Source organism: Dermacentor silvarum, chromosome 2, assembly GCF_013339745.2.
Source record: "Dermacentor silvarum isolate Dsil-2018 chromosome 2, BIME_Dsil_1.4, whole genome shotgun sequence".
Taxonomy (NCBI): Eukaryota; Metazoa; Arthropoda; class Arachnida; order Ixodida; family Ixodidae; genus Dermacentor; species Dermacentor silvarum.
In genome coordinates this window covers 209,176,120-209,200,487 of record NC_051155.1, presented here as the reverse complement: position 1 = coordinate 209,200,487, position 24,368 = coordinate 209,176,120, and the positions used below count along the sequence as shown (strand labels likewise).

Genomic DNA, 24,368 nt, shown 5'->3' with positions numbered 1-24,368 from the left:
GTTCTGGACAAAAGCTTGGGCATCAAGGGGGCAGGCATAGCTTAATCATTGGAGAGCTTAGTTATTGCAGTCTATAAGAAGCTGTGATGCACCATACTTTTGTGTTTTGACAGTTCCTGAGTGAAATAAGTACAGCAAATCGTAGTTATAACAAAGTCGTCAGGGCAAGAAATAAACTTTGTTTATGAACTTTGTTATAAGATTTATTTTGTTAAAAGTGTAGAGGCCTTAAAGGAGACATAGTAGTGTTGGGAAGTGTACTCCAACAGCCTGGAGGCAGGTAAAACGCATATTGAAACAAAGATGGGGTTGATAGCGGTGACATGACAGCGGAAAGATTTTGCTGGCACCTGTGAGCAGCCAACTCATCTGTCGTTTCCTCTCGGCAGATTATTGCGGATGCTTAAGCAAGCAGTCCTGTGTGGATTTACCATTTTGTAGTTTGTGCTAAGCAGTTTTATGCCGCTTCACTTTGAATAATTCAGTCCAAGATGTACATGCTACAGTCAGGACCACAAAATACTTAGAATAGAACAGTATTTCATATAAAAGGATTTAGTGTATTTCTGCTGTGCCTGGTTGTTCGCGAGTGCAGTTTTACGAAGCCCACCAGAAAGAAGCTACCGTGGCAAACCTGGCAGCTCCAGGCAGCCGTGGCAATGCCAACAAGAACAAGAAGAAGAGCCCAGCTGCAAAGAAGGACAAGAAGACAACAACCATGACTCTAGAAGAGTTCAACCAGCTGGGCGGAGGTTCATCATCTTCTGACCTGGTTGAACCAGAGAGTCGAGGTGAGTCCCGTTTAAAGCAGTATTCACATGGGGGCGCCCTCGATGCGGAAGGGTGCATGACATCATGAGTTATGACACTGCTTCGCGCTGCTCTCCTGCTCACACGGACTGTGTGGTGCAGTGATTTAAGGAATGTCGGTGTTGGCAGATGAATTTAGTAGCCTATACTTCAGACACCCAGTGTAAGCATGGGCGCCAGTATGTTGTTGTGAGGGAGATGAAAAACAATGTTGCTTCAATGCTGAGATTCAACATGTCAACAAGTGTTCATGCGACTGAAAAACAGTGACTGCAAAGCAAACGAGGGCGCCAAGAAATGGTGAAGGCAGGAGCGATTTGGATGCCGCCTCTACACTGCTGGTGAGTGTGGTGTGAAAAGCTGCTGGACTAGTCAGCAAGATCCTCGCCGTCTCCCCCATTAAGAGGAAATTTTTTTTTTTTTAACCAGCACAGCAAAACGTATCCCAATCCGGTGATGTCTACGTGAGCCCCTTGACCCCGGAAAGGTGTGACATCTTCATGTGATGTGGACTATCATTAACATTTGGATATCTCACCTGTGTGAATACCACTTAAGGAACTTGTAAATCGGGACAGATCAGGCTTCCTGTTGGTGCAAGACGAAGATGAAGATTGCATAACAGGAATAGTGGAAGCAATGGGAAAAGCAGTGACGAGATGGCATGTGATTTAGAAAAAGATATTGGGGGTGATTGGTTGGCAGTAGGAAAAAGTATTTCAGTCAGGCCTACTTTAATGTAAGATAGTTATGTAAGGTTTGCACTTTTCAAGAATTTTTCATTTGTGCAAAGGCTTTACCTGTCCATCTTGAGAACACTTGTCAGACCTGCAGTGCCATTGGTTAGGTTTATTGTAATGAAGGTAAACTAGATGTACTATCGTGAGCAATATGAGCTCGAAGACGCGAGCACGTGGAAAATAGCCTCGAACCCTACATCGGCCGATTTGCAGCGGCCGCTTTTGGAAACAAATTGGAAAGGGGGCCGCGCTTCCGCTGGCTGTTCACACTCCCGCCTCGATATCATTGCTGCAAAACGGTAGCTTGTAGCATGTCACTGGCCGCTAGCGGTGATATCAATTCACATCAACGCGCACAGCTACATCAAATGACTCATCAGGCTATGCAGCTGCTGAGATATTGGCTGTGACGTAGACTGCCATAATGCACAGGTCATGCTTGTATTAAATCTAGGCGGTGTTGGCTGAGCGTTTGGATACGCCACTTTTATCATTTTTTTTTTTTTTGTACGCTGGCGAAGCGGAAGTGCCAACAGTTAGCGGAAGAGCGCCCCTCCTTTCCCCTCCGGTTTCGGCAGCGCCATCCATGTATGACGCTATCTAGGTTTTAAAGCTATTTTCCACGCGCTCCCATGTTCGAGCTCATATTGCTCACGATAGTACACAACGCTGAAAGGCAAATCTCGAAACCCCAATGATAGTTGTAACATACATCTTTTTAGTCATCAACTGAATGGATTCTGGTGTTTTCCATGCCAAATTGATTTGATTATGAAACATGCCGTAGTGGAGGACTTCAGATTAATTTTGACCACCTGGGAATCTTTAAATCCCCAGGTGGGGGGGTCCCCCCCCCCCCCCCCCAAATGCACCGGACACGAGCATTATTGCATTTCGCCCCAATCGAAATAGGGCCGGCGCTGCCGGGATTTGATATTGTGACATTGTGCTTCGCACCACAATACCATAGCCACTAAACCACCATTGGGAGAATTTGCAGATCTTCTAATTGATATAAAGAAAAAAAAAGTGTAAACAGCACCCTTGGGATAATTGTGCCATAATTGACACATTTGCAATAGACATTAAATGGAAAATACCATATTTTCAGGACAATAACTAGCACCTCTGTATGTGGTGTTTTCTGTAACGGCTATATCTCTGGCACCGCAATAAGAAACTGTGGAACCTTTTTCTTAATTTATTGCAACAGGTCCGCAGGTTTAACCTTTTTTTTTAGAAAAACTAAACTAGAAGCATAAATATATATAGTCGTATTGCTCTTGTGAGCATGCATGGTTTTATGCATGTATAGTCACACCATTGTATAAGGCGCTCCAACGAAAATTTAAAAAAAAGAAATAACTTGTAGTCCGGCATATACAGTAATCATTGCTGTAAACGTTCCGTGCATTTTGGCTATGTTATCTTAACAAAGCATGTATAAATGGGCACCTGTTAAATTGGCGATAGAAACACAAAATGCTACGGCATTTGTACCCTTTGAACAACGTCAATGACACTCTTTGAGTATCTCTGACTTTCTTGTTCCTTCATTTTAACTCTGCACATACTATTATTGTTTTGTTTCCAGAGAACTTAGCAAATGGCTGAGCGACACTCTTTACTGCTTTTATTTAATTCAGGAGAAAGCCTGCTTTAACAAACATTTCGTTATGCTGCGCCAGAAGTGCTTGTCAGTGCACGAAATCAAATTTTTGCCGGTACTGCATCAAAAGGTCAAATGGCTTTTCCTAAATCAGATATTACTAAATCAGTGTAGAGTAAGGCATGTTCCGTTTTTTTCCTATAAATTCAGTATACTTTGTCTGCAGAGGCACCTGACACAAGAAACAGTGAGAAGAGGCCATTGACACCACCAAAGGAGGCCATCTTTGAACAGGTAGCAAGGGATGCCAAAAATATTCTGTCACGAGAGCAAAGGATGGAAGAACTCAGGAGCAAGCAGGTAAAAATGGGCACCACTGCTATTTCATCCGGTTGTCTGAATACTTTAGGCATTGCGACTAGCTGCATAGGCAAAGCAGTGTCAGAAAATTACTTTATTTATTTATTTACTTGCTTGCTTGCTTATTTACTTACTTACCCACTTTCCTTTACTCACTCAGTTTATCAAAAAGTATCGACCAGGTGACACATTTCACACTGTGCAGAGTGGCACATTGGTGAGCATGACAAAAAAAAAAAAAGGGTCAACCAAGGGTTGATGCTAAAGAAGACATGGGCAACATACATTCAATGACTAAGTGTCGATTATATCTCTCTATTCTGTATCTTTTTCATGTTCATTGTTCACTCATTTCATATCTTATTCATATTTTATTTCCCGCGCAATTACATCGACCTTGTTTTGTTAGACATCAACACTTGGTTGACCCTTTCTTTTTCAGCGTTTCACACTGGAATGCACCCCTCACCTCAATTTTCTTGTTGCTCTTTCATGCTACCACGAGGCATAGGCCCTATTAGTGTTCAAGGATTCTTAAAAACGCATGCTCAAGGCTCGGGCAATGCACTTGGCAGCCGGTGGCTCTCCGCTTTCCCTGCTTTTTTTTTACCCAGTTCTTCTCTGTGTAAACTCGGGCACTTGGTAGAGGCGTGGTAGAGGGTGACAGCGACACAGGCACTCACATTCCACTCTGTTTACGGCTCACTATACTCATTTTCATTAGATCCTTAGTTGCTGACTATCACTACTTGTTCGTGACATGGAGAGGTACCATTTGATACCATTTTCATGTTCATACGACATCTTCAAGTCACTTAATCGACTATTTCTTTTCTTGAAATGGTTACAAGATAACTAAATCCCAGATACGCCAACCTCCTGTTAAGTCGGCTAAGAAGACCTTGTCTTCAAAAAATATAATAGCAGAAAGCATCAGAGGATGACTGTCAGTCAAGCGATAACTTCCTTGTAGATCTGCTGAGATATGTTACTGGGACGCTTATTGATTGCCTCTTTTGGTTAATGCTACAAGGTGTGTGGGTGCTGTGATGTCTTCAATGTTTGCGAAGTGACATCCAAACGACATTTTAAATGTTGCATGGTACGCCACTCCATTCTTCAGATATGATCCGCATGGTCATCATGAACAAAGTTTTCACAAAATCAACTTGGAACCAAATGGCAGCTTCGTTTGCCAACTCCTGATGTAGTGGCCTAGGCATTATGCCTGTGGTAAAAATTTGCAGAAAGTCGCCAGAGTGGCTGGTAATATGCCGTGAGATCGCGCAAATGAGCTAGACTAACTTCCATAGATGCCTCGTCGTTATTAGTCGGTAGCTGTTCTCAGCAAAAGCAACTTGAAATTGCATATCCTAGATGCGCACGTGAAATTGCACATTTTGGGTGCACTGTTGTATGTTGGCAATGGTGCAAAGATTGTGTAGGTAATTTATTGTTTTTCCTGTGCCATGTATCAGCATGGAAATTCACCGATGGGCATCAGAGTTTGCCAAAATCCCTTTACTGGCTTGTATGAAGCATCATGCTTGTTTCTTTTTCACAGACCGTGTAAAAAAAAAAAAAGAAATTTAGAAAGTTTAGTCCCCTGCAGGAAATCGAACTCGGGCCTGCACCATGGTAAGCGGATAACTGTCCTCAGCGCCATGCTAACAATTGACAAAGGGCACCGAATTGTACGTATCGTACTTCAGCATGCACTTTCCCGTGATAGCTGCCTTGGGCACAACAAATGAAGTAAACAATGATGTAAAGGAGTTTTATTAAGTGTGTATGTCATGTGTATGTTGTCGCATAAATTAGACAATCATCGTAGATGGTTACTGCTGGATTCTTTTTTGCCACCAATATGTTGTGTATGCTTATTGCACGGCAAATATAACGAAGTGTCACATGTGACTTCATTGTAACGAGGTTCAACTCTGTAAAAGCTATGGCGTAGTGAGCAAGCTGACATCTTAAATTTTGGCGCTTTTTATGTCCCCCAGCCTTTCTTAGCAGAGCAAGCCAGAACGTTGCAGTTCCAGGACGAACTGGAGAAAAAGGACCTGCAGATAGCTGCGCTTAAGAAGCATATTGAAGCCCTGGCTGTAAGTATCTGGTGACGCCTTCTACTTTCTGATGTCTGCCTTAGCTTTTATATATATATATATATTTTTTTTTTTTTCGGGCTTTTCTGTGCAAGTTCAGCTCGCCACTTTATGCTTACACCCGAGCTTAGCCCATTTTGTTCAGTGAGCACACAAGTGTACTAAGTAGGCATATTCGCTGTAGGGGTCAGCTGGTTGCCCATGGACCGGGACGCCACTTCGGCCTCAAGTCTAGCCCATGCATATGATCTCAAGCAAGGATATTTCCACAAGCCTAGTTTTGAGGCGCGCTCGTGCTGCACCATTGTTTGGCTGCTGGTAGTTTTGTACTGAGTGCTGCAAAAAAAGAAATTGTAATCATAAATTGTAGAGTTACGACTGCCATTCACTCTGAGGGTCACCGCCATATATGTACGGCAGTAGAAACAAGTCTCAGGGGGCTAAAGGCATACATGTAAGGCAGAAACTGCACATTTAAAGAATGAAGCTTTTTTTTTTTTTGTAATAAAGTGCCACCTAGTGTTTCTAGGGTGATGCTGCTGCGTCCTGCAAGTTGCAAAAAAACATAGTGATAGCTTCATTGCCATTTGATAGCTTCATTGCCATTTGATAGCTTCATTGCCATTTGATAGCTTCATTGCCATTACAGCCATTTTCAATGGTCATTGATTGAGAATGTTTTTCTAAACAAACAAGTGGTGAAGCATGTAACAAAAGGTCCGCACCCCCTCTCTCCCAAAAATAAGAGTATTTATCAGAACTGCAAACATTAATGTTCTCCTGTGAAATGTTGCGCAGTGTACGCTGTGCAAAAATGGAATGATGTACAATAATAAAGTCGCACGTTACTTTAGTAAGACGTGCGCCATCTGTGAACCGTGAAAGAAGTAACACATAATCATCTGCCCTGTTATTCTAAGGCCGAGCTGAAGGTGGTGAAGCTTCGCAACAAGCAGCTGTGCAACATCTTGGCCCAAGGCGAAAGTAAGCACCAGTTTAATTTATCCTGGGGCAATGCATCGTTAACTAAGAGAATTTCCAGTTTTGCATGTAGTTTTGCAATGATCTGTTTGCTTTGTCACAGCTTATCCAGTGCTCTGCATATTCAGGCACTAAAAATTCAGTTCTGAGGGTCATGTTACTCTCTCACTGTACAGTAAAAGCTCGATGATACGAATCTCACGGGGTCACGAAAAATATTCGTATTAGCCGAAATTCGTATCATCGAAACACAATTAAAACTGTCGAATCTCGATAATTCGAACTCGAAGGGGCCCGAAAATTTGTTCGAACTAAATGGACGTATTTTTGAAGTATTCGTGCATCATAGCACGATGCACGAACGGTGCGAGTCGTGAAATATCGCAGCGCGCAAGCGCATAGCAAGCGCGGGCCATGAAACTGCCCACGCCGGCTTACGGTCGCTAATTCGCGATAACGACAGAAAATGAAGCTTCAGGGAGCGACCGGGCGGCGCCGGCACACGGGTGCGCACGGAGACTGTCGAAGGTGAGGGAGGAGGGCGGCAGGGAAGCGGACGGGTCAACTCCGCCGCTTCGGTGGCTCCCCTCGCCCTCCCTCTCAACTCCCTCGTAGCTCTCTCACCTTCGACTCCGTGCGCACATCTCCGTGCGCGCCCGCCGCCGTGCTGGCGCCAGCTTATTTTAGCCGCCCCCTGAAGTTTCGTTTTCTGCCGTTATCGGGAAGCGAGCGTTTGCGGGCGTGGCAGTTTCGTTGGCCCGACTGTGCCTCCGCCGCTGCTTCCCTCTGCGCTGCTGCCGCAGCGTGCAAGGTCAACTTGTGACTAGAAAATAGAGGAGAAGGGTTCACTGCCATTTTATTCGCGTGGCTGAGACGTCGGCACTAGTGTGTGCTAGAATACGGTTGTCTAGAACACTCTAGTCGGCACGTACACGCTTGTTCCGGGGCGATGCAGAAACGGCGACCTTGCAATTTGAGAGAGGGGGAAATTTCCACCGCGGGTTCTTTTTTTTTTTTTTTTCCGTTCCTTCGCGCGCGGCATTGAGGGGTCTCCTGAGCTTTTGCTCTATGGCGGTGTCGGAGCAATGCCGGTCGGAGGCGCCGCCACGTTATTTGGCGCGCTGCTAAGGGCATTGTCGGTACGCGGTATGTTCGAAATAAGCGTGTTCGAATTAACGAGATTCGACTGTAGCTAAATTAAAGAGTCAGAGGTGAACTCACTCAGGCACATGTACGTAAAAAGCATTTATTTCTTGAAGCGCCACCGCTTCAAACTCTTCGCGCCCAGTCGCGGAGTCCGCGCTGTCCGGCGCCGCGCCTCCGCACCAAAAGAGAAGGAGAGAAAGCGCGTGACTGCGCGCTGTTCTCTTTCGCGGCCATCGGTGGGGCGGCGTTTATTCGTATCAACCGACGCAGGCTGAAAATCTATTCGTAACAACCGTTCTCTAGCACGTTGCAAAGTAATGGGGCTCGGCCGGGACCACAGAAAAATTCGTATCATCCGGAAATTCGTATTAGCCGTTATCGTATCATCGAGCTTTTACTGTACTTGTGGAAAGGCCATCTAAGTTCACTGTCGCTTGAAATTTTTTTGTCACATGATCACTATGATGTATTTCTGTGTATGTGTCACTTGATTATAATTGAAAGATTCAAGTTCATTGTCATTGCTTCCTTTGACTACAGAAATTCCTAATTTCTAGCTTGTTGTCTTTAGTTTTACTGTCATTTGGTGTTAACCAGCTATCGATACAACTGTGTGGTTTGTATTGCTTAAAGAAAAAATTTACAGAAAGTTAATTTCCCACAAGACCAAATGTGGTATTGAAGCATTGTCGGTGATGTGATGGCAGCATTCGCGAGGAACTGTAAGGCAGGAAACATCTATGCTACTGGTAGTTTGTGCCAGAGCATGTCTGCATTATTCAAAGTTTCCGTTCAAAAGAGTAGCAGCTGTGGGGTACTGGGGAATGCTCAAACTGCTATGTGCTAGTTAGGGTGTGAGTGATAAATTTGGGTGTACAAATTTGCTGATGCTGAATTATTGTGATCCTATCATTGTCGGAAATTGATTTAAAAGATGGCTTCGAAGAAAAACAACGTCCTCAGACTGAAAACGTCCCTGTAGTATCAATATACAGGCTGTCCCAGCTATCATGCAGCATTATTTTAAAAAGAGGAACGGCGTTACGCGAAGCAAACCTAGTGCGTATTGTTTCCAGTACAGTGGAGTAGCCGCCAGTAATTTTTTTGTTACTGAGATTTAATTAGGTAATTGTAATTAATTATCTAACTTGATAAGTACTGTCTTAATTATAAAATTGTCGATTAGGAAGTTGTAGAGCAACATGAAAAACTCCCGATACAGCTTTCTGTTGCTCAATACGTGCTACATAAATGTGTTTGAGTGTGAAAGAAGCCAGCGAATACACGCTTCTTTCACGCTCAGAAAAACACTTTATGTAGCACGTATTGAGCAAAGGAAAACTGTGTTGAGAGTTTTCATGTTGCTGTACAACTTTCTAATCGACAATTTTATAATTAGGACAGTATTTATTGAGTTAGATAATTAATTACAATTACCTAATTAAATCTCAGTAACGAAAAAATTACTTGCAGCTACTCCACTGTACTGGAAACAATACGTGCTAGGTTTGCTTCGCGTAACGCCGTTCCTCTTTTTTTAAATCATGCTGCGTGATAGCTGGGACACCCTGTATATTACTTTACAATATAATTTGCAATAAATGTGTGACGCAGCACGTTGCTCGCTTATCACTTGATATTGTCTCTGTCTGCAGATTAAGGTTGTTCATTATTCTGCTATGCTTTGTGATAGCTTCATTCAAAAAGGTTCAGAAAGTGGAAGTGGAACTTTTGGGTGCGACCACATGACTGTTTTTGAATTTCACCCAGCTTAGCTCAGCCGCTCAAAACTAAAATTTTTCCTGCTTATGCTTCTTCTCATGAGCTTCGTGGTACATGCAGTCTGTAACAAGAAAGTTGCAGGCTGCCATGCCTGCAGTTGGAGCACAGTGCATAATTCTGTGATGCAATATGCTTCCTGGCCACAAGCCTAGGCAAGCGGACAGAAGAGAAAAAGGGCATTCTCCATGTACTTGAACTCCTTGATTAAAGTGTTGTACACTACATTATGTATCGTGCAGCTATGCTGATTGCACAGTGTTTAACTCTTTCCCTACCATGAAGAGAAAATAGGTGTTTTTTGTAGGTTATGCCAGATAATTTTTTTCTGGAAGAAATACTGCACTCAATATTTTATATAAAATATAAACAACAAGCAGAATGAAGTCACTTTTAATGCATAGAAGCTTTATTAACGAGATGTATGTAAAATCAAGATTGTGAAACAAAATTGAACAAAGTTTCTAAAGACACACTTGTATCTGCTAAGGAAAAAATGTAACGAAAAATTATGATATTATATCAGCTGCAGAGGCAGCGGAATCGCGAAATCTGCTATCTGCCAAAGTGCACGCGCCGCTTCCGGAGCCGGACATTTTTGCATTCTTTTTTGACGATCGCGTAGCATCCGAGCGTGTTTATAAAATCACCGCCAAGGGGAAAAAATGCGAACTGCATAGAAAACAATATAGTTCTCCTCCTACACATCCGATGGCGCATTGTGTCCGTGAGCGGCACGGAAGGTCTCGAAAGCGGCGTTTCAAACCATCGATAGTGGGCTAACGATGCCCAATTGGTGCGGTACGGAAAGAGTTAAGCTGAGTCACTGGTGCTGGACTCAGATAGACAAGTGCTGACATAACATTGCAATTTAACTTTTTTTTACTGCTTTGAATGAAGATCTACTACTTCTATATCTTAGAAAAATATACTAGCAAGCATCACAGAAGAAATAGTCGACTTCCATTAATTCGACCCTAACGCGACTGACGAAATTCATTGAACTATCCTGTAGGTCGAATTAAACAAGATGCCAAACACATTGCTGATTCATGTGGCACGATTCTAATGCGGACCCAATTTTTAGCAAGAAAAAGTGTTGCCCAATGGCGGTCTGTTTTCTAAAGTCAGCTTTGCCGCAATACATCCGTGTGATGTGGGCAAGTCTAGCAACGTTGTAAACGCAGTTTTGTTTTCGTGTCCAATTGCAATGCGCTGGCTATTTCCGGCCCAACTTTCTTCAGAAAAAGAACACATGTGCGTTTCGATTGGGTAAATACCGTAATCAAATTTTGGGAGCTACGGTTATGAAAATATTTCTAAGGTGGGCCAAAGATGCGTATATTTTGCGAGAGGTGACGTGTTCAACGCGTTCACTGTCTCCTAAGTTCTGCCGAGAAAGCCACTGACGCTAAAGGGGTCGCTATCACGGTCACCATAGAGGTCAGGGACATGTATTTCTATTTGCGCCCAAGCGCAGAACCCGACCACTGGCGCCGCCATGCGCCGCTCGTGCGTACCATGTTTTTAGCCGCACGGCCAGGCTCGACTCGCGCGCGCCTGTTGAGCCCGGCCGTGCAAGCCGCCGCCGTTCGAACGGAGAACACGCTGGGCTGGTGGCGACTAGGCACAACTGTGGCTGCTGTTAAGGGATCCATGGTACTCCTAAATAAACGCATCACTGTTTTGATGATCCAAATATAATTTCACTATCAGGGAGGGAGGGAGCAGTCTACTTGACTGGAGCAGTATTTTTTTATTTGGAGTGTTGCTACGCTGCGCTCCGCAACACCCCAACGACCGCCGCTTCGCGTCGGTGCCCGGCACCGCGGCCGCCGGGATTCAACCAACCGCGCCACTAAACAGAGAGAGAAAAAAAAGAAAAGCTTGATACCAAGAAAAAAAAAATTTCTAGCCAAGGCGGGATTCGAACCCGCGTACGCCTGATCTCAAAGCGAGCGCCGTAACCACTCAGCCATACAGCCGCACTTCCAAAGTGTGCATTTATGCGAACCATATGATTGCGTTCAAGCGCCCTCGGTGAAAGAAACCACCTACAAACACGGTACGCGCGAGCGGCGCAGCGTGGTGCCAGCGGTCGAGCACTGGGCTTGGGCGGAAATAGAAACACGTGTCAGGGACGTGCATGCTGACTGGTCAAGTTCGAATTATGTGGCAAAGGCCAATTTTATAATATTACGAATGTTTGGGACAGCATGGGGGCCAGAAGGGACTTGGCGGGGGCTGTATGAATCGAAAAATATAGTCAGACTAGTTTCGGTTTTAGTAATGAGAGAGAGAGAGAGAAATAACTTCCTGTCATATGTTTAGAGGGTGGAGCTTTTAGTCCAGGGCTCCAGTGGCTTTGGTGATGTCGCAAGCCTGCCAGACCAGCGCCTGCTGAAACTGTGAATTCCATTTCACAGCACGGTCTCCCAGCTATTCAGGGTTGTGATGGGGTTGGTGTAGGGTCTTTGTCTAGGCAATGGGGCATTGGCACGTGAAGTATATAGGGATGCCCCCACAGCTCGGGCAGCTGTAGGAATAAGATGTGAGGGGTAGGACAAGTAGGAAGTAGAGATTCAGGGAAGTGTTGGACTGTAATTGCATTCAGGAGTTAGATGGCATCGCGAAGCTCATGACATTTATTTGCTACGTTCTTGCGATCACTGCAGGCTGCTGCCACACATCAGCACAGCCAGAAAAAAAAACGGGCACAGCACTCTCGTTTATTTGATGTGAGCCCCACCACCATACCTAGCCTTATTGTCACACATCGTCAGCAAATTTCGCCCTGTTTCATGACATCAAAGTAATGTCGATAATGCCAGGTCAGGCATTTGAAGACCATCTTTAGTATCAAATTAAAATGTCTGTTGAGTGTTTCCCAACCTTCATACTTGCCAAGTGTCATCCTTTTTACGCGCAAGAAGCGTTTGACAGAGTTTCTACAACTGTGGAAATATGTGTGAGAGTACTCCTTTTAACAGGGCTATGAAGTCATATATCATGTCTTACCAGAATTGCAGAAGCTGGCAGCACTGGTACACTTGTTATTTAGTATCTTCCAGTTTACATGCTTATTGTCTCATCTGAACCTTTCTGCGTTGGACTGAACTGAAAGTGCCTTGTGTGGGGTCTCACACGTGCTCTTGGGACAAAGGAACGACAACACAGTGGTGTAAACAATGACAAGGGCATTTATTGCACCTTTCATATGCTGATGCACGGTAGCCGAATTACTATGCATAGAACATTCACATGGGCGTGCGACAAATCAAGGAAGTCGGACTCGCCGCGACCAGATAGCGAGCGAATATGTTCGCCCCATGCTAAGACACCATCGCCTAGTCTTTCACGTGTACAGTCACGCGAAGGGTGGCAAGTTCGAACGATCGTGTTCGTCCATACCGGTGTCCTGCTCCTAAGCCTTCTCGGGATGGTCCCGCGAAGCGGGCCGGCGCATGCGCGAATACTCCGTGCGTGCTGCTCACCGACCCCCAAGCCAAGAGACAAGCGCCTTCTTCCTTTTGCGCCCAAGTAACCCTGCCGTTAATGGCATTAGCAGCGCGACACTCGCGCCATCTCTCGCAACGCGCCGCAACTCTGCCGCCGTAAAGCTATGTGGCGAAGCCGGAGACAGGAGCCATGCGGGGAAAACAACATCAGGGGACGGGTGTGAGTCGCGCATCCCCACATCTGTTAAGCAGCTTGAACATTGACATGGTGTTAATTAGTCGAAAAGTCTCATCGCCTTTCTAGATTAGCACCTTGCAGTGTACATGATTATTGTCTCTTTGGGAACTTGCTACTTGCGTTTGTGCTTTGTGTTTGAACTGAAAGCACTTTTTTCGTTGACGTGAATATTGATGGGAACATTTGTAGTGAACTATCATGGCCTAGTGCTAGTGTTTGGACAGAGGAGATTTTGCTCAAGAACTGCCAAGAAACATTAGTGCTTGTCAGGGACGCTCAATCGTTTACTGATCCACACCTAATTATTTTTGCATCTTGCAGTGCAAGACAAGGCAGAGATCCTGCGGGACTTCGAGGAAGTGACACAGGTCAAGGACGAACTGACTCAACAGGTATGGCATACCTATCAAATCTTGAAGGAAGCACCTCTAATAGTATGCAACTCAGCTTCTGCCTTGTGAAACAACAGTGGTCAACACGACACATAGGTCAAGGTAGACGTCCAACAGTTAGATATTAATCTGCAAGTATTCACTTCAAATCTAAGGTGCTACGAGCAGTTTTTTTTTTTTTTAACAATAATTAGGTGCTCATCTTTTGTAGTACTACATAGTTTGGTGCCAGCAATATTGGCAAGTAAGAGCAGTGGCAATTACATGCCATTTAAAGAACTTTGACTGAGCCTGCATGCTGTAGATTCATTGGATGTAAGATTCTCAATGTTTTACACAATTGCCTTCAGGCTGAGGCTTTCCTTGTTCAGCCACTCTTGAGTACTTACCCCATGTATACTATGTATCTGTAATCTTTTTTCTATCTTTTTGTAATGTTTATTTTCTCGCGGTACGCTTTTCAGCATAGAACTACAAATTAATGACCATGGTCTGGACCTAATTGGTGATACATACAATTGGGCATATCCATCTTGGGAGCAAAGCACAGAACTGTCTATAGCTGTAGCTTGAGTAGAGCAGAATACTCGATGCACAGTAGCAAATCTGTAGCTGTTATAGCTGCCAAGGACCTGCATGTAGGATGCAGCTGTATGAGAAGAGAAGGGCCATGGCAATTTACTAGCTGCTTCGTCATGTTCTTGTGAAGCACTTGATAAGTGGTGCACTTCTAGAGCAGAACACAACTGCAGGTTGCCACCAACACCCAAATCATGCATTTGATGCCTTGAACAATAAAATGGTGCTAAAACGTAGCACTGAGTCAGCTTAGGGTTGTTTAGCTACTGTATTTTCATTAATTTGATGGGAAGAGGTTGATTATTACTCTGTAAGAATCTGAGTGCAAGTGCATCAGTGCAGCATCATGAATTTCAGTGTATTTTCTCGTACTTTGGCCGTTTGTTTTAAGGCAGAATAAGTTGTCAACACTTGCTTGCTTGGGTCGTTCGTTCCTTTGAACTGCAGTGTTGACCTTCTTCACCGATTAAAGACAAGCGGGAACAGAACTTTAGGGTGGCGTTTTGACCAGTCTTCCATTTTTGCATTTTTTCTGGTTTACCGAGCCTCCTGTCAAAGTAAAAGTGGCCGCTTTGCTTTTTCAGAAGCCTAAATTACTAATGCAGCTTAACTTAATGTTCCTCTTTAGTGTTTCTTTAGTGTTTCTTCAGTTACATCTCTCTATCCGCTGGCATAAGCAGTGTCCATTAGCACAGTATTCATGAAAAAAATAAACATATACGGCAACATTTCTACAGCTCTTCAGAATAACAAATAAGAAGGGATACTATGTTAATTATTTCCAGTCTCATGTTAGGCGTTGCTTTCGGGCTCCTTCTACTAGTGGTCGTCAACATATGCTGTGGCAGGCTGTAATTGGTAGTGCTACTTTTCAGTGTGTCTTGGAAGAAGATGTATACTTAGGAGTAGGCGACGGGCAGCCCCATTCCCTCGCTTAAGGGGGGACGCGGCTTTCGCATTGCGAGAAATGGCAAAACAAAAATTCATTTTTTGAATATTACATCAGTTTCTATAACTTTTTTTCGATCTGATTCCGAAATATCACTGAAAACCACGTATAAGTGCTCTAAAAAATTGATTGGTTGAAACGAAGGCGCACCATACTAGAGGCCACATGACCAAGAAGCCCCACTCACAAACCACACCAAAGACTACAAATTTGGTGCCTTTTAGAGAACTAAAGAGAAGGTGAAACTTTGAGAGCCGTTTTCTCAAAACTGTTTTTCTGCTTTTGTGCTCATTTTCTGGAGCTGATTTCTTTGTTACCGGTTAGCCTATTTTGACTTTTTTTTTTTTCATGTTCTTGGGTTACAGTGCTGGTCGTGACAGTCTCGCTTTTTTATCTTGACTTTTTATAAATTTATGATGTAGCCATTCGTTCACCCCAAAAGTGTGTCTGTTGTGAAGGTAACCTAAATATGACACTCCAAAAAAATTTGTGTAGCAAAAAAAAAAAAAAGAAAAAGCAAGACTGTCACGACCTTCAGCACGCATTTGGCTATGCAGTCAATACTCAACAACCCTTCCATCGCGTTTTTTAAGCTCCCCAGGCCCTCTAAAAAGTTCCAGAATGTTCAACGGAGAAAAATTCTGCCTAATAAAATTTTCTCAAGGTATCACTTTGAAACTTTTATGGAAGCATCAGGGATACATTCTAAACATTTGTGCCAATTTTCATCAGAATCCATGAAGAAATAAGAAAGTTAATTTTCAAAGCCACGTCCCCCCTTAAGCTATTCCACCATACCACCCCTGCACTGTAGGTATAGTGGAACCCCGGTTATACGCTCCCCGGTTTTGTGACAACCCGGGTTTTACGACGGATTAGCGCAGTCCCAGCAAAGTCCCCATAGAAGCAATGCATTAAAAACGTCAGTTATCCGACGCAATTTTACGCCTGACCCGCGTTACAGTTACCTGCTTATAACGAACCTCCATATAACGAATTCCTGGATATAACGAAGTTTTTCGATTCCCCGCTGTTACTCCATAGAAGCACATGTATTTGAGACCTCTACGTAACGAAGTGGCAGCGGGAGACCCCCTCGATATAACGAATTTTCCCCTCCGACCACCTAGAGATTTCGCCCCAAATTTTGTCATTTTTGCGCGAGCAGCAACCGGAAGCACCTTCTCCGCCGCAATGGAATGCGAAGAGAGCGCACGTGTGCGTGCGTGCGTGTGCGAGGCTGCCCTGCATCCCTCGACCCGGCGATCTTGCCGCCGCGGGCGTGACCTTTCCCCCTCCCTTCATTCAAATCTGATCCTGCCGCTTGCTGCAGCTGGCCTAGCCCGCCAAGCCGGCACTCTCTCCTTTTACAGCTGATGTTGCCGACGCCCTGGTACGCGCTGTGGCACATCAGACTCTATGAGCGCGGACACGCGCTGTCAAAGGCTGGCGGCGTGTGGAAGCGCCGCTGGAGAAGCGAGCGAAGTGACCTTCGTGCTGTTGTCTATCACTTCAACGCAAACTGTGCGCCGAGAACACACAGCACGCAGAAAGCTACGAGCCGCCGACGCACCTACACTGCTAGACTCTGCCCCAATGCAGATCGCTTTCAAGATACGGCCTGCGCGACTGCGCGCTGCCCCGCTATCCCTCCCCCCTCGCTGGTGCCTCGAGCGCAACGGAAGAAGGTGCGCTTCCTCCCTGCTTTTCTTGCGCGTGCGAGATTTAGACGCGGTCGTCGGCTCCCCTCGCACGTTTTCACTCGCACATACAGCATACTGCGCGCGGCGACTGCGTTATCGCCCTTGGACTTTAAGGTTGTCGGGATATGGGGGGATGCCAACGGCCCTCTGCCTCGACACACCGAACCCCGCGGTTGGCACATGCCTGCGCAGCAACCGCGGTCCGGTACAAGCTCGAGGAAACAATAGACGACAACCACGTGTACACTCGGAAAGCATTTATTACGACTGCAACTAACACTTCGAGCTGGCCAGCTAGCTATAGTTGACTTCGCTGAGGGTTCCCTCGAAGAGAATAATACACTAGGTAAAGAAGGGCTTCCGACTTACCAACTGGGGGAATACGGACGGCCGCGGCGTTTGCCGCGGCAAGAACGCGAGTGCGGCGGCGGGAGTGCTAGGCGCGCTGGCGGAGACGAGCCGTCGCCGCTTGCTGGAGACCAAAGAGACGGGCCAGCGGGATCTCACGACCCACCCGGCGCTCGCTTGCGATTCGCGCGCCGGGCGGAAGGAAAGTTTCCCCTCTTCTCCCTGGCACGCATGCGCTTGACGCGACGTTCGCTGCCCGTGCGGCGGTTAGCCCGAGTTCCCACAAGGTACGGCTACGCTAGCGGCAAGCAGCAAAAATGCGCGTCTCGGGGGTCTTGCGGCGTGCCGCGCGAAATGGTTCGAGACCCATTTCTGCGAGATGAATCAAGAGCGACGAGGGTGACGTCACGGCTGGCTGCGTCAGGTTACTGTGCATCACAATTGACACTAGGAACGCCGCCGGCCCACGTCCGCTCTACCGGCCTCGTTTTCAATCGCGTCCACGATCATCGTCTCTCGCATGAAACGAGCGCTCGCGGTGTTGCTTGCCCATTCGGAGAGCGCGGGAGATCTTATCCCGCTGCCACGCGGCGAGACGCGCGTGCCACGGTGGCCTCGCGGCAAGGCGCTGACGCGCAAGCGTGGCCGTACCCTTATATACGGAATGTCTATGAGCCAAAACCAATTTTAGGGCCACAACGCGTCATGGACACCATCTTTATATAGCAAATACAGATCTCAAGGGCCATACTTTTGCTGGCGGAAACCGAAAATACGTCATAGTTGTCGCCCCCGGCACTTTGGGCAGCCAATGCCAACATCAAGCCACCAAGCCAAGCGACACAAAAAGTCAAAATGGCCGCTCGGGCCAGCGGGGGGTGGCAGTTCGCAATGTACGATGCGGGAACGGTCCCACAGTTGTGACGCAACAGCGGGGTTACCAATGCATTGAGTTCTATGGGAGCTGTGCCGGGACCGGTCGAAAACGACGTAACAGCCGTGAAAACGCAGCCCCCGGGAACGTAACAGCGAGGTTCCACTGTAACACTATACGACGCTACGACGCCATCGTGACGCTCGCTCTTCGTTTCCGATGTCTCGCGCTTGTGCGAAACGACACGCGTCCACGCATCCGGTACCTGGTGTGACATTCCGAGGATCAGTGCTTCGACGAAAACGGAAAAACGGGTGCGCGTTACCATTGAGGGCGCGTTAGAATCGAGTAAATACGGTAAACGTTTATTTTTTGAATTTTCGTGCCGAACCTGCATATAACGAAATCCTCTTTATAACGAAGTTTTTCGGGAATTTGTCAATTTCGTTATATCCAGGTTTAACTGTACAACAACCCACACGAAGCGCGGGACCGAACGGCAGATGAAAAGAAAGTGCCGCGGGCCTCTTTCCTTGCACCGTCTCTCCTTCAGGAGGGGGCCCCTTCACATGCGGAGTGCTTGACCCCGCTCGACCGGTTCAATCCGGCGCAGCTTTCTTCCCTGCCTCATCTCATCGTTCTCTATCTCCCCTACCAGCAGCCTTTTTGTAGCGCCTTTTCTTCTCCACAGCCACTTTCTCTCTCTCTTCTCGATGGCGTTGCCTCTCGCCGCGCTAGAGAAGTGTTTCTTTCTCACTTTGAGGCCGACGACAACATTGGATGGCGTCATCCAGGTGTCACTGGATGACGCCATCAAGGAGGGATTGCCATGTGCAGACACCGCTGTGACATCGGACGAGGGCGACGCCACAGACGTTGCCGTGCCTATGCCTACCACGTTCACTGATGTGCTACGACACATAGACAGCATTCGGAGCTTCATCTGTTCATGCGCCACCGCAGAGGACCTTCTTTTGGACGTTGCCCAACTCGAGTGAAAGCTCTTGCTTCTCGGTTCAAAGAAGGTCCCAAAGAAACTTACCTTTTTTTTTTTTTTTAAGTTTGCGCCGGCTGGCGGGAATTGCGGCCGTGGATTGCCGTTAAGGTTTGTTTTAATAAAGCATGGTTGGCACCTGTACCGCAGTATTCTTATCACGTTTACTTTTTTTGGTGATTTGGGTTTCCAAGCCCTGTAAAGTATTAGTTTGCAGTTTACATTAAAGTTTCTTGTTAATCTGTCATGCAAAATAGTATTTTTGTTGGCATAATTTTTGTTCTGATTTTACGACGCTATTGCGCGGTCCCAAGAAAGTCTTATAATCAGGGCTCCACTGTACGCAGAAAGCAGTGAAGCATATGCAGTGCGACGACAGTTCCTCATGGAATTTCACTTTTCATAACCAAACCAGTAGAGGTTGAAGTTCCAGTTATGCTCCATTGTGTTTTCGTGACATTGGTGCCATTTCATGTTTCTTCGTACCATTGATCAGTGGTGTGCAACTTGTGTGCAGGTTACCGAACTACATGCTGCACTGGAACAAGAACGGTCAAAAGTGCGCTTGCTGCAGCAGGATCTCAAGAAGGTATGGCTGCATTTCCTTCTCATCTATGCATTAAGAAACGCTAAAGTGCCCCTTGCCATTAGTATGAATGGGTGATGGTCAGATATACATCAAGCAAATCAGTAGCATAGCCAGTCGTGGAACAGCTGCGCCAAGAGCAGCCCTTTGCCCCACCCTGCTTCAAAACTGCATTTTGGTGGGAAATTGCACCAAGCCTGCACCGTTGGAAGCATAAGAATAAAAGCCTCCTTCCGTTCAAGCTGCCTTGGTAGTAAAACTGAAATCAAAACCTAAAGCACGCCACCACCGCTATCATGGAAGTCAACGGAGCGGCCACAGGTAAGGTATATAGCTGATGCTGTCGGTTCTCCATTTGCGATTTTCGCGCTTTTGTTGCATTTCTCTCTGGCGGATACTCCAATGTACTGCTGCTGTACTGTCTTTTTGTTTGCGCCATTCTTCTTGTACTAGCGGATGAAGCTCGTTCAAGAGGGATGTCAGATAAAAGAAACCTCGAATTATGTCTGGTCCCAAATTATTTAGCGTAATTGTTGGCAGTGCCACTTAAAACATATCCTGTAATATGTCTGCTCAACTGCTGACAAGTAATTTATTTAAGAGCGAAGACCTTTCTTGCAAACTTGCACGATATAGAATAGCAGATTCTGTGGTTGTAATTTAATCAGCTTTCACGAGTTTTGTGGCAAGGTATTCGGAGAGATTGGTACATTATAAGAAGAAACATGTGGACCTCACCACAGTAAATTCGGTTCTGTCGTGCACATTCTAGGCGTGGTCTTGTTGACAGGCTGTAGTTCTGCAAACTTCTTTTGTTCTTGCTTGCGTGAAGGTTACAGAACATGCTACGCCTGTTGCGTGTCCTGCAATATACGCATGGGGAAAGCCATTTCTAATAATAATGATGAAACTAGTTTGGGCATTTTTAGCCTGAATGCCTCATTGATGCTTATAATGCCAGCTCCGTTTTATTCATGGAATATATTAGTTATTTAAATTTCAATATTTCAATTGAGATCATATTTGCCAAATAGATCTTTGTTGGGACACTTCGCCAAAAGTGCCTGACATGTGCCAGAAGGTCTAATGGTTGTTCCACCGCTGCGTAGCCAAGTCGTACAAGTCGGGTGCATTCTACCTGCTCATATACAGAGGAACCTTGTTGATACGATCTTCGCGGGAACCAGAAAATAAAACGTATCATCCAAAAATCCTATCATCCAATGCAAGCCCCAAAACGTACTTACTTGGTGACAAACTCGATAGCAAAGTTTCCTGTGGCGTCAAGTGATGCTTCTCCGCATAACACGCGCGTTATGCAAAGCAGCATCACACCACGCGAACTGCAGCCAACACACTTTTATTCAGCAACTTTACAATAGCTCGACAGTTTTCACTGAACTTCCTTTTTTTTTTTTTTTCGAAGTCCGTAAACAAGTTCTTTTGAAAGATAAAAAAAAAACCAAGCTGCCGTTTCCTCACTCAACTGCGCATTTGCGATGAAGCCGCGGTGAGTAATTCTGCGAGTGCGTCGCCAGTAGTTGAGCACCGGTTGCCGCAGCTGTCACCACCTCCTTCAGTGCTGTCATCATGATCGTCATCACAGTTGTCATCCGCGCTTTCTTTTTTTTTTTTTTTTATGGCAAACTAACAAGCGCGAGCGAAAGGTGGTGCTAGCAGACGATACAGCGAGTGCAAAACGGCTGATCTGGAGACGCACGCTCCCTTCCTTCTTTAAAGAGCGAGCGCGCGCCTCCAGACCGGCCGTGCCCACACATACTTTACTGAAGGAGGCAGCTCTCATTGGTCGGCTTCGCTCGCGGCTCATTTGCCGCCAGGGGCGCGCGACAATTTAAATCAGTCCAGGACCAATCCCTCCCATGGCACCAAACACTTGCTTCGTGGAAGCTCTTGCGGCACGCATGTTTTGCCACTGCCGGCGCGCAGTGCGTGTTTTTTCGCTAGTGTCGCCCGCCATTAGCACGCTGTTCGTGGGTCATTGGACTGTAATTTAATCTAGTACGCTTGAATATAAAGCTACGAGTTTCAGAAATAACAGTTCGCAGTCGTATCATCCAAATTCAGGTGGAAACACAATCGTATCAACCGCATGAAAATACATTGCTCCTATTGGCCGGGAAACGAGAAAGAACGTATCATCCCGAAAAACGTAGCACGCAGAATCGTATCAACGAGGTTCCACTGTAATCTGCTTCTTGTTTTCCCAGTGACTAATAACGTTTTGGGGGTTGTCCTGATAATATGAGACCTCACTGTTCGTAGCAAAGCCACAGTTCTGGCGGTGTACCTGTCATGGCACTGTGATCGCCCTACCAGCTCAGTTTTCCATGTTCTGTGTTTGCGAACTATGGTAGACACCAACTAGCCCACTAGCATGCTGGAGACGCCATAGGCACAGTCTTCTTACATACTAGTTAAGTATTTTGCCTGTAGTGTATGTCAGAACTACAGCAGGTGACATTCCACCTCAATATATCTTGTGCCTTTCTTTGCATCAGCAATCCCTTCCCCCCGCGTTATTGTCTGAAATAAAGTGGGTGTGGGAAATAGGAGCCTGTCAGGATCCATTTATTTCGGTAACCAATATAGCAAAATATTGGCTCAAGCTCGGCTTCCTACCAGACCACCACATTATGTGCTGTGCTCTCCCTCTGTTTAGACGCAGCAGGCTGTGTATCGGCTAAGGCATGGGGTCTCAAAGTGGGTTCCACAGGCTCCTCCTCAGGGTTCCGCGAGCCACTGATCTGGTTCTGCGCTCACCAAGTGGACGGCAAATGCGAGGTGCACTCGATCCAGAGAACCTCCATTACCCATTCCAGAGTGTTAAAAAGCATCATCACAGTGTGTAACAAAAACGTGCGAACTGCGCAATATATCCACCAGAAGCTTGTAGCCACCCAGCCTCCAAAAACGGGCAGCACGCCTCAGCTTTTGCACTTAAATCTCGGAGGCCGTAACTTACCACCATGCGCATTTCTCCTGTTTGTAGATCAGGGCCAATACTGTGCGCGCTGATGTATACGTCGGAGGATTACAAAAATAGATGCACGGAGCACCGCAAATGCGCAACGCTAGAGAGCAAGAACAGCGTTTGCGTCCAACCGAAACAAAGCAGCAGAATCCGCATCTGTTTGCATCGCCATTTGCTGTCAGCGGAAATCATACGTGAAACGTGTCTGGCAGCAACGCCGGAACACTTCGTGCCTAATTGTGCCCTTAACCCCTTAACCGTTTTATTATTTTGACAATTTCTGTGCCCAAGCTGCTTATTTTTACTTAAAATTGATATTGAATATTTTCCTTCTAAAAAGCAAGTTTTCGGTGTTGAAAAAAAATTCCAGCACATACTAAGTCAAATTAGCATATTAAATTTTATTATTGCTCATGATAAAGGAGGCCAGCTACCTGTTGGTAATCAACAATGAAAAACAGAGCAAGAGCGCTGTTCGGAAAATTTTGTCCAGTCATCAGGCTATGTTATATTGAACACCTTACCAGGGACACCCAAAAACGGAAACCAAGGAGCCTTCGTGGGGATGTCGTTCACATCGATGCTCTGCCAATGACGCGCACTTGCAATAGTGTCTTCTGAGCAGACTTCTTCATCTGATGAACTGCTAATTCCGAAGTCATCGCTTTTGTTTCGCTTCCAGAAACGAAGTAAACTTCAGTTTCTGAATCACTATCATCCAAAGAACTGGACGACAGCGAAATCGCATCTGTTTCTGGTCTGCGACGACGGACCAAAAACAGATGCGTCGCCTCCACCGGAGACCATTTTCTTAAACACGAGTTTTCCCCCAAAGAAATGTGAAACGGCGGTTGAAAAAAACAGATATTACCTGCCCAGTGCTGCCATCTGCGAAGCGACACACCAACTAGCTTGCAAACGAGCGTGTCTCGTTCAAAACACTCAAAAGGAGATATTATCTCTAGCGGACGAGCTACACTCATCCAAAACGGTTTTGGGACAGTTCGGCAAAGACGAGTTATATAACACCGCTATATAATACGTCACAAGATGACGAGAATTGCAGCTTCCGCACTGCTTTTGTGCAAAATAGAAACACAATTTGCTGATTTATTCAGTAAATAAGAGCGTGTTGATGTAGTAAGCATTTATTTATTGTCGCTCGATATCCTCAATAATTCTACATTCGGTTAATTCAGTTTTCAGTCCTGTGAAATCCAAGTTAACGAGTTTTTACTGTACTCAAAGTAGAGTCTGCACAAATTCTAAGACCTCTTGTGATGAAATTGTATAATAGGGTGTCCCCATGTGATAAGCGCTGAAAACTGTCATTCTTTCTTGGCATATGTCTTAGTTGTGATGCTGTCTTATCCTGGCTCATAACGATTGCACCCAGTTTGGACCACGTGTGTTGCACGTTGCCGTCAAAGTAGTCTGCGAAACACCAACCGTTGGCGGGGGAGGGGGTTGTTCTGCTGGCACTTCAGGGAACTTAGCAGGGTTGCTTGGGACCAATATGCTTGAGAGGCTCTGGGCTAGGAGGAGGAGGAAACAACTTTATGTTGTTAATTTGGCTTAGTGAGGGGTGGCTACCAGGTGATGCCTCACAGCCACCTCCTCAGCTCTTTTGATGGCCCGAAGTTGAACCTCCAGGTTTGGGTTCATAAGTACCACTTCCCGCGCTTCAATGCAGGTCAAGTAGAGAAAAAACGGAAAGTTGTG

The 24,368-nt window shown here is 45.9% G+C and overlaps 1 protein-coding gene across 2 annotated transcripts in view; it reads left to right on the top strand.

Annotated features, from left to right (window-relative positions):
• LOC119442508 (G kinase-anchoring protein 1) overlaps positions 1–24,368 on the top strand; it is a 35,975-nt gene that overhangs the window by 9,502 nt on the left and 2,105 nt on the right. For both annotated transcript variants that reach the window (XM_037707411.2, XM_037707410.2), the window contains exons 4-9: positions 596–791; positions 3,386–3,519; positions 5,526–5,627; positions 6,548–6,611; positions 13,551–13,621; positions 19,586–19,657. In XM_037707411.2, the coding sequence (XP_037563339.1) occupies positions 596–791; positions 3,386–3,519; positions 5,526–5,627; positions 6,548–6,611; positions 13,551–13,621; positions 19,586–19,657 (639 nt within the window). The remainder of the gene's footprint in view (positions 1–595; positions 792–3,385; positions 3,520–5,525; positions 5,628–6,547; positions 6,612–13,550; positions 13,622–19,585; positions 19,658–24,368) is intronic.